The sequence below is a fragment of the Sarcophilus harrisii genome, chromosome 3 (genome assembly GCF_902635505.1).
Source record: "Sarcophilus harrisii chromosome 3, mSarHar1.11, whole genome shotgun sequence".
NCBI classification, from domain to species: Eukaryota; Metazoa; Chordata; class Mammalia; order Dasyuromorphia; family Dasyuridae; genus Sarcophilus; species Sarcophilus harrisii.
In genome coordinates, this window is record NC_045428.1 from 83,887,079 (window position 1) to 83,901,016 (window position 13,938).

General features: G+C 34.9%; 1 protein-coding gene across 7 annotated transcripts in view; it reads left to right on the forward strand.

Moving 5' to 3' along the window:
- The window catches only part of ERICH6B (glutamate rich 6B), a 100,345-nt gene that overhangs the window by 64,314 nt on the left and 22,093 nt on the right, over nucleotides 1–13,938 (forward strand). For all 7 annotated transcript variants that reach the window (XM_031958379.1, XM_031958384.1, XM_031958385.1 and 4 more), the window contains 2 exons: nucleotides 1,877–2,016; nucleotides 13,567–13,622. In XM_031958379.1, coding sequence (XP_031814239.1) covers nucleotides 1,877–2,016; nucleotides 13,567–13,622 — 196 coding nt within the window. The remainder of the gene's footprint in view (nucleotides 1–1,876; nucleotides 2,017–13,566; nucleotides 13,623–13,938) is intronic.

The window sequence follows — 13,938 nt, forward strand, 5'->3', positions numbered from 1 at the left end:
TTGCTAGGAAAACCCTACTTAGAGAGTATTGGTATATTGTGGGCTCATGAAGAGTTGGACCTGACTGGATAATAGCATATCCTAAATTACTGATATCTTATCCCCTCCTTCAAACTCATTACCTAAGAAAACCTTCTTTTACCTAGAAGAAATCACTAAATGCCGTAAGTCATAAATTCAATCTAGTATAAATCATAAAAACATTCCAGAGAGCTTTATTGCTTTTCTTAAGTCATTTCCATTTATAACCTTATTTGGAGTTTTTTGGATAAAGACATTGGAATGATTTGCCATTTCCTTCTACAGCTAATTTTAGAGATTAGAAAACTGAGGTAAAACAAGTGATTTACCTAGATCACATAGATAGTGAGTGTCTGAGCCTGGATCTGAACTCTTCCTGACTATATGTCCAGCATTCCATCCACTACACAACCTAGCTGACTTTGTCACATCACTACCTTGTTCAATATATTGCAAAGGCTCCCTATTATTTCTAGAATCAAATATTATTTCATCAATATGTCATCCTTTTCAAATTTTTATTTGGAAGCTTTATTATATACATAATTAATATAGTAGTTTTTGTATATAATTCACAACTCAATATACATATATTAGGGTTGTGCTTAAAAAAAGGTTTAATGATAAAAGTACACAATCCAAAAAGATTGGAGATCTTTGTTTTAGGTGATCATTTGTATATGAAAATAACTTCTCATAGAATTAATAAGTCTTTAACTCTGAAAAGGCCTGCCTGTAGGTGACTTCTGATCTTAACTCCTTTATTTAATAGATGGAGATAAATAATTCCTTTTTTTCCTCTTCATTAAATAGTATTTTATTTTTTCCAATTACGCATAAAGACAATTTTCAACATTCACTTTCATAAGATTTTGAATTCCAAATTTTTTTCTACTTTCCCTCTCCACATCCTCAGGAGAGCAAGCAACTCAATATAGATTATACATGTACAAACATTTTAAACTTATTTCCATATTAGTCATGTTGTGAAGAAAAATCAGAACTAAAGGAAAAAAACACAAGAAAGAAAAAAACAACAAAAGTGAAAATGGTATACTTTGATCTGCATTCAGTCTCCATAGTTCTATGCAGATGGCACTTTCCATCCCAAATCTACTAGAATTGTCATGTATTGTACTGCTGAGAAGAACTGAGTCTAGTTGATCACTGTATACAATGTGAGAAGGAATCCTAGGGGGACCAAATAACTTTACCTAAAGTCAAGCAGCAAATCAGTGGCAAAGCAAAGACCAAAAGGGTCTTGAATCTCAGTTCTGTGCTCATATCACTAAATCATGCTATGTGTACCACATTGGATAATGGAGACAACTGGATCATTCTCAGAAAGATTTCTGGGTCCAGTGAGGGAAAATTCTCTTTAAAGAACCCATCTTTTTTAAAAGGACAGAGCTGGTCCCTCAAAGTTAAGAAGAAACATTCTTCTATAGATAATTTTTTTCTCAATCATATTTTATTTTTCCAAATACATGCAAAGATAGTTTTCAATATTCATTTTGGTAAGATTTTGAGGTCCAAATTTTTTCTCCCTCCCCCTTTGTTCTCCCCAAGACAGCAAGCAAGCTGATATAAGTTAAACGTGTGAAATCCTTTTGAACATATTTCCACATTTCATGTTGTGCAAGAAAAATAAAACCAAAGGGGAAAAACTCTGAGAAAAAAAGCAAACAAAAACAAAAAAGGTGAAAATACTATAAAATTAATTTCTTGAATAACAAAGTGTAGCATAATTTGTTCCCTTTGAGAAATTTAAAAAACAAAACAAAACTGTACAATAGGTGGCATAAGAAAGTGTCCTTCATGATTCTGACTTTTTACTTTTTGGTTTTCCTTGTAGCAGCCTTCCAGGTCATATCAAACTATATTTAAGCATGTGGTACAAGAATTGTTGGATAAAGAAAATAAGGCAGTTCTTGAGACAGATGTGTCCTATTTAGCTGAGTTAAAAGAAGAGACCCGGAGAAAGCTGGCCTTCATGTAAGTGAATAGACATTTGCATTATCAGTCAAGGTGTCAGCCAAGATCACAAGCTAAAGGTAAAATGTGAATGGTCAGGGATAGCTTACCAAAATCTGGAAGATCACCCCAAGTCAAGTCTTGGGAGGAATTCAACTATCACAAACATTTCTTTAAACATTTTAATTTATAATTTTTCTATTTTGAACATTCTTTTCTTTTTAAATTTTGATGTCAAAATTTGCACCTTTCTTCCCTTCCTTTACCCTACTCATGAAAAAGCAAGCAATATATCAATGATACATATGAAATCATGCAGATTTCTATATTAACTATATTTCAAAAGAAACAAGAAAAAAATGAGAAAACCATACTTCAACTTGTACTATGATTTCAATTTGTATTTATTCAATTTATACTCATCAGTTCTCTCTCTAGACCTGTATGGCATTTTTTATCTTCAATTTGCAACAGTTCATATAGATCTTTCCATTTTTTTTCTGAAACCCTCCCATTCCCCAATTGATAAGTATTCCCTTGATTTCCAACTCTTTGCCACCACAAAAATTGATGCTAGAAATATTTTTGTATATGTAAGTCTTTTTTCTTTTACCTTGATTTCTTTGGGATACAGACCTAATAATGGTATTACTTTGACAAAGGGTATGCACAGTTTTATAGCCCTTTGGGCAGAATTCCAAGTTATTCCTCAGAATAGTTGGACCATTTCACAAATCCACCAATAGTTCCTTAAGGTACCTATGTACCTATTTTTCCTTATTCCCTCCAACATTTATCATTTCTGATAAATGATATCACATTTTTGATAGTTGTGAAGTGGTACCTTTTAATTTGCATTACTCCAGTCAGTAGTGATTTAAAGCATTTTTTCATATGACCATAGATGTTTTGTTTCTTTTTCTGAAAATTGTCTATTTATATTCTTTGGTCATTTATCAATTGAGAAATGACTTATTTTTATAAATTTGACTCAATTCCCTATATATGTGAGAAAATGGTCTTTATCAGAGAAACTTGCTACAAATTTTAAAAATATTTATTCATTATCTATGGTACCTTTCAGCAAAATGTAGTTTCCCCAATTATCTCTTTTAATTAGTTCCATTTTTGCTTTCACTTTGTCACTTTTAACTGTGTGATTTCTGTTTCAAGTGTGTCTCTTGTAGACAATATATTGTTGGACTCTAATTTATAATCTATTATGCTATGTACTTCCATTTTATGGGTGAGCTAATCCCATTCACATTCATAATTATGATAACTAACTGTGTATTTCCCCCATCCCATTTTCCCTGTTTCTTCTCTCTCTTTTTCTCCTGTCCCTCCTCAGAATTCTATTTTGCTTCTAACTACTACCTTTCTTAATCCATCTTCCCCTTTATAATCTCCCTCCCCTTTTCTCTTATCCTCTTCCCCTCCTATTTCCCTATTGTATAAATTATATTTCTATACACAACTGAATGTGTATATATATATATACATATATATATATATATATATATATATATTTTATTTCCATAAACTCCTTTTATCTCCTTTTATCTGCCATAATAATGACAACGTTCTTAGGAGTTACATGTATTATCTTCTAATGTAGGAATGTAAATAGTTTAACTTTATTGAATTACTTATAATTATTTCATGCTTACCTTTTTATGCTTGATTCTTGTGTTTGAATACTAAATATTCTAATCAGCTTTTGTCTTTTCATCAGGAATGTTTAAAAGTACTCTATTTCATTAAATATTCTGTTTTTTCCTCCTAAAGGATTACACTCAGTTTTACTGGGTAGTTTATTCATAGTTGTAATTTCAGTTCCTTTGCCTTCCAGAATATCATGTTCCAAGCTCTGCTGCTTTAATGTGAAAGCTGATAAATCTTGTGTGATTCTGATTACGAATACATAATGTTTGCATTATGTTTTTCTAGCTGCTTGAGATATTTTCCCTTTGACCTAGGAATTCTGGAATGTGGCTGTAACATTCCTGAGAATTTTAATTTGGGGATCTCTTTTAAGAGGTGATTAATGGATTATTTCAATTTCTATTTTACATTATGGATCTAAGATAGCAAGACAATCTTCCTTTATAATTTCTTGAAATATGACTTGTAGACTCTTTCTTTGATCATGTCTTTTAGGTAGTTCAACATTTTTTAAATTATCTCTCCTTGATCTGTTACCCAGATCAATTGTTTTTCTGATGAGACATCTCACAGTTTTTTTCCTTTTTTCATTCATTTGACTTTGTTTTAGAATGTCTCATGGAATCTACTTTCACATGCCCATTTCTAATTTTTAATGTATTATTTTCTTCAATGAGATCTTGTTACTCTTTTTTCATTCATTCAATTTGGCTTTTTAAGGCATTCTCTTTAGTGGCTTTTTGTGCCTTTTTTCTTTTACCATATGGCTAATGCTATTTTTTAGTTACTTTATTCAATTTTTTTGGTGTTTCTTAAACCAAGCTGTCAATTATCTTTTTATAATTTATAACCCAGTGCTAATCAAGGGTTCTTTGTAATCTTTTTGATCTTTTTTCTGGCTGCCTTATCATCCCTGGGGTCCTGAAGCTGCTGCTGACACTGTTACCACTGCTGTAGTGTAAGCTCCAGACAGGCTTCCACTCCACTGCCACAGACTTCTCCTTTTACCTTCTTAAGTTTTCTTAAGCTAGAAAAAAATCTCACTCCAGCCTTTTGTTCTCTCTACCTCTCCAAAAATTTGATCTGAGATCTTATTTCAAAGTTGTTTAGGGAATATTGGAAGAGTTTTTGGGGTGGCTGCCTCTAATTCACCATCTTGGATTGATCCAAGATGCACAGAAACTGCACAGAAACTTTTGAAAATCTCTTGCTTAATGTGCCATTACCCAGAGAACTTATTGCCATTTATAACTAAAAGGATTTTACTGTGCATTCTATTATAGATTCCTTATAAAAACACCAAGTGAGCCTTATTCCAGCACTGATTCATAGGAAATCCTATGATTTACATGGTACCATGTAAAAAATATCCATGTTACAGATCTCTATTCTATATTATCTTTTAGTCACTTAAAATTAGAGAGCTAGATCATAGTATTATGGATTTAAAGCTGGAGAGGAACTTAGAGGCCACTGAGTCCTACCCCTTTCATTTTATAGTTGAGGAAACTGAGGCTGACAGAGATTGAGTGTTTTGCCCAGAATCACAAAGCTAAGGAATAATTTGAACTGAGGTCTCCTTGACTCAAAATCCATTCTATCCATAATGCCACCAGACTATATGGAATCAATATTGAAACAGACAAGCAAAGGTTGAATTTTGAACACATTCAAAATCATATAATCTACAACATAGATTTCCTTTATATTTGGTGAGATCTAACTACCTTCCTAACTTCAATTTTATTGCCATTGCTCCTTCTTCCCATAGCCTATCAGATTCTGAGATTTGGTAGCATCCAAATATAGTAGTAGCATTTAATAATATCATCAGTATGATAATAGAGCATTTTAGAAATTACACCTAATTTGTTCCATTTTATATCTATATCTTGTCTTTTTAGTATTATCAGTAAAGCTCTTATTATTATCTGACTCTGTTAAACTCTCTGAAGTTCTATAATTTTTTTTTTTTGAGGAGTTAGTAAACATGCATTTACCAAGTGTCTTCTATTCACCAGGGACTATAAACACTGGAGAGGAGCCCATGCCTTATCGTAGCCCCCCTGCCTCTCCCCGAGCAATATTATACTTCATCTTGGACTCTTCATAGTCTTCATATCTACCCAGTCCTGGTAAATTTTTGCCACCTCAAATGTCCAAGTGCTCTCGTTCAGTTTCTCTCATTCATGCAATAAACATTTGCTGATTGCAGCTTGTAGGACTAAGGACTGATGGAAAGGGGCAAAGGCAGAACAGATTTTAGATGAAACAAAGATACTTGACTTCCAAAGCACTCTCAGTTCCCCTGTAGCTAAATCTCACTTTTTGAGAAGCATCTAATATTTTATTAATCTAAGTTTTGACCCTATTTCTACTCCAGTGATTTTCACCTCTGACTTTTCAGTATCATGACATATGGTTTCTAATTCTGTCTCATAAATAGAAATTCTGGCCCTTACTCACACAGAAATTTTCCCATTGTATTATTCTTTAAATTCATCAAACCAGGAAGTTTTTCCATCCATCTCCTACAGTCTTCATATAGATCAGCCCAGAATAGGCTCCAAACTCTGGTTAGGCCAACGGCCTTCATGAATCAAACAATCATGGAAATCTCTTTTTACATGCCATCCTAAGAAAACCTAGTTTACTTTCATGGCTTTAATTATCACATCTATGTGGATGACTCCTAAACCTTCAGTCATCTTCTCAGAATCCTTGTCTCTTATTTCCAATTAACTACCTTAACTCCTGTGCCTTCCTCTAAAGGTTCTCCATATTATCAAAGACATTCTTAAAGTATGGGATCCAGAATTGAACACAGTATTTTAGACATATTTGACTAGGACAGAATATACTGAACTATTATCATTCTCCCTAGTCCTAGACAACTATATCTCCTGAAATTATATTGTTTCTTGGCTGCCATACCACATCCCTAGCTCATAATAAGCTTGCAGTCTCTTAAAATTATGTAGACCTCAACATTTTTAAAAATTGAAAATTTTTTTAAAAGATCTTGCTGAATCAGATTAGCCATAAGCTTTGAATCATCTACAAACTTGATTTTAAAAAATGCTTTTTATTCCTATGTCTAAGATATTTATAAAAATGTTTGAAATTGTACAGATCTTTGAAGTGCTCTGCTAACGTTCTCCTTCCAAGTTTTCATTAATGATGATTCTTTGGGTCTAACCCTTCAATCAAATCTGAATTCAACAAATGGTATTAAGACTTCACCCCCATCTCACCATCTTGTGTAGTATAATAGCATGGTTTCAATGTTTTAAGAAAATCTAGGTAAACTGTGATAGGAAAGAATTGAAACAGGGCCCATCAACTGGGAAAGATCCAAACAAGATGTGTGGACCATTAATGCAAGGGAATATGTAGAGAAATATAAAAATTCTCATAAATAAATATACAATGATATAGGTCTAACCATGAATGGGGGAAAATTCTGTTAAATTTCATATATAGTATCCTATCTTTCCTCTGAACTTTTTGAAATCTGCTCTCCCAAAATCTAGGGTATAAGTCACAATATGTCCCGTCCAGCTCCTCTTGTTTGTCATAAATTCTAAAATGAAGTGATTAATTCACCTCCACCAAGGGTCCCATCAATTCCAATTCAGCGACCAGTTCTTCCTTATTGGTGAAAATCAGATCCAAAATAGAAAATTTCCCCCTGTTGGTTGCTCCATCCTTTGAAGATAAAATTACCATCAAGGCAAGTCAGGAAATTATTTACAGCTCTGTTTTTGGCAGAGAAAAAGCTCCAGCAGATGTTCTGATAATTGAAGCCCCCCCTCCCTCCACTACTTTATCATGTCTCACTCCATGCCAGGCTTATATTCTATTTCCCAAACTCTTCAACTATTTCCTCTTCCTGCCAGGTGCAGTCTACGCTGATGACAATATTGCTTCTGCCTCAGTTCAATAGCAAATATTTCTAAATTATATCTGTTTATGATGGATTAGGAGGCGGAGAAGAGAGGTGAAAGGAAGCTGTCCCAAATGATGTTATCATTAGCCTCAAGGGAAGGAGGAAAGATGTTCATGTGTATGTGAGTTAGGAGACTAACTAAGAGAGATAAAGGCTTTTTCAGGCTTTTTTTTTTTTTTTTTTTTTTTTTTTGGTGATAAGGGAGTCTCAACCGGCTTTCCTAAAGCAGTGTAGAGATTGGAAAACAAAAACAAAACATTGGCTTTGGAGTTAGGAAAAACCTGCAGTTCAAATCCCATCTGCGACTTTAGTTTTGTGACATATCTGTTATGAGAATCTAATGAGAGAATATGTATAATGATAATAAAGGCCTATGGGAATGTCAGCTATTTTTATTTCTGCTGAAAATTCCTACAGGCTGCAGGGAGGAGAGAAGCATGTGGTATCAATCTGTATTGTATGGGGAAGAGAGGTGGAGAAAAGGGAAGGAAAAGGGAAAACGGAAAATAAAGAAAGGCATTGAGAGAAAGGCAAGTTAAAGAATGAAACTCAATTGGATGGAGTTACTGAGATAAATGTAGGTGATAATGGCTGTTCACATTTTCAGGGTATTGCTCATCCTATTAATTGTTCACCTTATTAACTACATTCATAGGTCTTCATCTTGCTTTTAATAATGGTAGCCTTCCCAAATGAAAATTATTCATGGAATTAGATCTTCTAGAGATTTGGGCGAAATTAATTTGAGGGCTGGGAGGTACTCTGCCTATAACTATCAGGGGGAGAGGGGCTAAACAACCTACCTGTTTTCTTCTCATCTGTAAAATGAGGGGGTTAAACTAGATGAAGTCTGTGGTTCCCTTACAGCTTTGAGCTAGTAATTGCCCTTTGAAAGCTTCCTTACCCCACACCTAATGATATACATACATACATACATACATATATACACACATATATAGATATGATATAGATATAGATATAAGCATCTTCTTCTACTAAATCACCTGTGTATGAGGCCAGTATCACAATTCTTTACATTTTCATTATAGCTTTGACACATTTGCCTTGTAAGAATATTGTTGACTTTCCATAAAGTCCAGGTAACTATTAATTATTCAGGATTCAGTGAGTTACCTATATTGGATCCAAGACCTTTTTGGGGGGCTTTTTTCTCCCTTAAAAAAAACATTTTGACTGTCTTTCAGACATTTTTTCAATCTGTTGAAACTTTAGAAAAAAAAGAACAAAATTAAATTAGTCCATTTTGCTGCTTATTCATTGATAAACTCGGTCATAGGTTTAGAAGGTAAGATGAGGCTGGAATCAATGGTTTAGAAATGCACAGTATGAGTCCATAAGCAGGAGAAAAGTAGCTAGATGGTGCAGTAGATATAGTGTTGGACCTGAACACTTCCAGCTGCAGACACTAATAGTTGTGTGACCCTGTGCCAGTCACTTCATCCTATTTGCCTCAGTTTTCTCATCTGTAAAATGATCTGGAGAAGGAAATGGCAAACCAGTCCATTATCTTTGCCAAAAAATCCCCTCAAAACTCACAACCAAAAAAATTGACTAAACAAAAACATAAGCAGGAGAGCATTCTCCAACCCCATAGTCCACAGGAGTGTTCAGCCGGAAGGGGAGGGGTAATAAATAAATGGCACTACTATTATTTCACTTGCCAACAAGAAAAGTGTGGGATTACCCTGCCCCCTCAATACATATTACATATATGTTGTCTTTAGTACTCTTTCTTTACCTATTTTCCCTGGATGAAAATGTTAGAAAATATAATCTGATTTTTACTGTTCTTTTTCTATTGAGAGCCATAACTGAGATTATCCAGGACTTTTAAGTTTTGCAAAATACTTTATGTTATCTCATTTGAGTCTTAAAACAGCCTTGGGAGGATAATGTTATCATATTCCGTTTACAAATGGGAAACTGAGGCGCACAGGGAGATTAAAATGATTTGCTTAGAGTCACACAACTAGTTAGACTCCCTGAATTGGATTTTGAACTCCAATATTTCTGACTAAGAGTTCAACACTCTACATCATCAGATTATGTCAGATATATTTCATTCTTTGCAATCAGAGCCCTCTCACTTGAGTTGCTTCCTTTAGTTTCTGATGCTATATCTTCCTCTTCCTTTCTCTCTACATATGGTCACCCTCACTTCACAAACATTTCTCTATGTAGGATGGCAGTCCAGGAAATTACTTTAAGAAAAAAAATTGCATGGAATATCATTGTTTTTTAAGAAATGATAAGCAGGCTGATTTCAGAAAAACCTGGAAAGACTTACATGAACTGATGCTAAATGAAGTGATAGGACTTAGAGAACATTGTACACAATAACAAGATAATATGATGATCAATTGTGATGCCCTTGGCTCATCTCAACATTGTGGTGATTCATGACAATTCCAATAGACTTGAAATGGAAAATACCATCTGCATCCAGAGAAAGAACTATGGAAACTGAATGTGGATCTAAGCATAATATTTTCACCTTTTTGTTTTTTCTTTCTTATGGTTTTTTCCCTTTTGATCTGATTTTTCCTGCACAAAATGACAAATATGGAAATATGTTTAAAAGATTAGCACATATTTAACCTATATCATATTGCTTGCTGTCTTGGGGAGGAGGAGGTAACAGAGTGGGGAAGAAAAATCTGGAGCACAAAGTCTTACATAAATGAACATTAAAAACTATCTTTACATGTGAAAAAGTAAAATGTGATTAAGGGGAAAAAACTAAAATAATTACAAATAAAATAAATAGATTTCATTGAGAGAATCCTTCCATTCTGTAGTCTTTTTATAGACAATAAGCACTAATGAAAAAAATTAGTGTTCTTAGAAAAGTAAACTAATACAGAAATGATACAATCATTTTCTAGTGAAGGCTATTAGTTTCCTAGGTTGTGATGAATTCAATTATTTATCTTTCCTAAAGTAATTCAAAATGCAAACCTAAAATATGGGTTATGACCACATCTCTTCTCATCTCCTTTTAGGCCCATTTACAGAGAATCTCTTTTCAAAAGCACTATGGAAGGTTGCAAAATCTAGAGTCATGATCTCTAAAGAATCACAGATTCACCAAAATTCAGAGTGGAAAGGGATTTCAAAGGTCATTTTATCCAACCCCAACCTGAATAGGAATTTACTGTGGCATCCCTGACAAGTGACCATATAAGCCTCTACTTGAAGATCTGTATCAAGAGGGCACTCACTTTGTACCAAAACAAAACTGGCCAACATTTGAATAGCTACAATTATTAAAAATGTCAGCATCACAATCTGCCTCTTAAAAAGTTCTACCCATTCTGCCATCTAGGTTTTGTTCAGTCATTTCAGTCATGTCCAACTTTATGTGACCCTATTTTGCAAGCTTTTCCTGGCAAAGATCCTGAAGTGGTTTGCCATTTCCTTCTCCAGCCTAAAGATGGATTTTACAGATGAGGAAACTGAGGCAAACAGGGTAAAGTGACTTACATTAAGTCAAATAGCTAGTGCCTGAAGTCAGATTTGAACTCATGAAAATAAGACTTCCTGACTTCAGCTCTGGCATTCTATCCCCTGCACCATCTATGACCGAGCAGGAATAAGTCTAATCTTTCTCATATGTAACATCTCTTAAGATATACCTTGACTACATTCATGTCTCTCCTATATCTTTTCTTCTCTCAGATAAATATGTTCACTTCTTTTCATTTGGTTTCTAATTTTCTTCCATCCTGTTTTCCTTTCAATGGATAGTCTCATACAGCAGGGGAAGGGAGCTGGAATTTGGAATCAGAGGATAAGGGTTCTAATCCCATCCTCGCCATTTATTAATTATATGACTCTGGGAAAGGAACAATCTCTCTAAGTCTCACTTTTTCTCTAAAAAATGAAGGGCTCACTTGTCAGTCATTTTGAATTAGGTCTTGCCACTGAACTCTAAGGAATCAGGGGGAGAGAGTCAGGCTGATGACTTTGTCCAGTTCTGCCTCACTTAAATTCAATTTATTTGCAAGTCAAGATATCACCCCCCTGATGTCACTGGTCCTTATCAGGAATGAAGAAAAGCCTGAAAAATGAGGTCATGTAAAAACTGAAAGGACTGAACACAACCTAGATGGCAGAATGGAGATCTATGGCAGAAATTCCTAAGAGCCAGACTGTGACTCTAACATTTTCTAACAATTAGAATTGTACAAATGTTGGCCAGGCTGCTTTGGCCATAGTGATCACCCTCTTGACAGAGGTCTTCAACAACAACAACAACAACCTATGTAATTAACTTTATGTGACTTTCCTTAAGAATAGGATTATGTCTTAGCATATTAAATCTTGCCATCTTCCATTTGTTCCAGTTCAACTGTCAGTTATCCAGGCTTGGACCTCTAACACTGACCTAAGGTAAAGGAGATAGAAGGGCTTTGATGCTTTGGTCCTTGACACATAAATTTATCATGGCTAACTAACTTCCTTTGGCATTCTCTGTCCCTTGGGGAATGCTGCAGCAGAGAACAAGACACCTGAGAATCCTCCTAGTACGAGGAAGAATAATTCAGGTTATCTTATCTTACAGATGGTCTTGTATACAGCATGAGGTCTAGGTTCCAAGCATCTTCAGCAGAATACCTGCTTCTCCCTCCTTCTGTGTGCAGATGGCCCCACATAGGAAGACACTCCTCTGCTGCTGTTGGCTGCAGGTGCTGCCTTCCTCATCACACAGCTTGGCTGGATTACATACCTTGCTATTGTTTAACAGGAATGGAACAACTCAAACCCAGAGAGAATCTCAAAACCCTATTTTAGCCGCTGTTTAAACCTGATCCTAGGCCATGTTTTTTTTTAATCAGAATTTCTAATGGAAAGCATAATGGATTCATTTGCATTTCAAGGCCCTTCTTGACCTACTTTCAGCTGCAGGTGCCAGTGAAATGAAAAAAAAAAATTTTCAAAGGGACAAAGCAAAAAAAAAAAAAAAAACCTTTAAAATAATTCAGGACATTGTCTAGCCCTGGACAATGGAGGACTGGCTTTACTTCTAATGATTTGTTTATCCAATTCACATTTCTAGTTTTATATTTCTCAATAATGGTCATCTCCACTATCATTAGTTCTTGAATGAGTGTTCCTTTTTCCCATTATCATACTATTTACTCTATTGCCCTGGTAATTTTACAGAACAATCTTGATACTTTCAAATGTATATAAACTCAAAATATTTATTTTATTTATGTAATGAAAGTCACTAAAAACAGAACTTTCCCCCCCTAATCTTAGTTCATTCATATCATAAATTTATTTTCCACTAATAAGGATATTAATGAAAGCTGCCTATTTACAGTCCTGAGTCTAGAGTGTAGAAAAGAAACAATGAAGGAAGAAAGGAAGGAAGGAATGGAGAAATTGAGAGAGAAAGAGAAAGAAAGAGAGAGAAACAAACACAGAGAGAGAAAGAAAAAGAGACAAAGACAGAGATAGAAAGAAAAGGCAAAAAAGAGAGAAAGAAAGGAAAAGAGGAAGGAAGGAAAGAAGGAAGGAAGGAAAGAAGGAAGGAAGGAAGGAAAGAAGGAAGGAAGGAAAGAAGGAAGGAAGGAAGGAAGGAAGGAAAGGAAAGAGGGAGAAAGGAAGGAAAGGAAAGAGGGAGAGAGGAAGGAAGGAAAGAGGGAGGAAGGAAAGAAAGAAGGGAGGGAAGGAAGGAAGGAAAGGAGGGAAGAAAGAAGGAAAGAAGGGAGGGAGGAAGGAATAAGGGAAAGAGGGAGGAAGGAAGGAAGGAAATGAGGGAGGAAGGAAAGAAAAGCAGGTCTCTTTTTCACTTATCTGAATCTTTCACTCTAATCTCTGGGGTTATAACTCTCCACTGTATTTTCAGAATGCCTAGGTTATGTGTTATAAAACATGAGCACACATTTAATTTGCATTTTTTAAAATTCATGTATGTTTCTTTTTAGGTTTAAAACCAATTTTGAAAAATACAAGGATGTTTTTAGACAGATTCTGAAGAGAAGTGAGTAGTTCTGCTTTTCTAAGTAAACAGAGCCTGGCATGTAAGGGGTTTGGGTGGAACTGGACTTTGTAAACAAAAGCTCTCTAGCTTTGACTGTCAAGGATACTAGCAAATAAACATAAGTAGCTATGCTTCCCAAGAGAGGCACTAACCCCAGGATCACCAAAGAACTGACTTTATGGAGCTGCAAACATGCTCATACCAGGAGAAAGCAGCCAGCCCCTGGGAATCATATCAACAGGATGAAGATGCAGGTAGGTGAAAAGAACTATGTCAATAGGCCATGTTTGCTGCTGATTTATCTGAGAATGTCAAT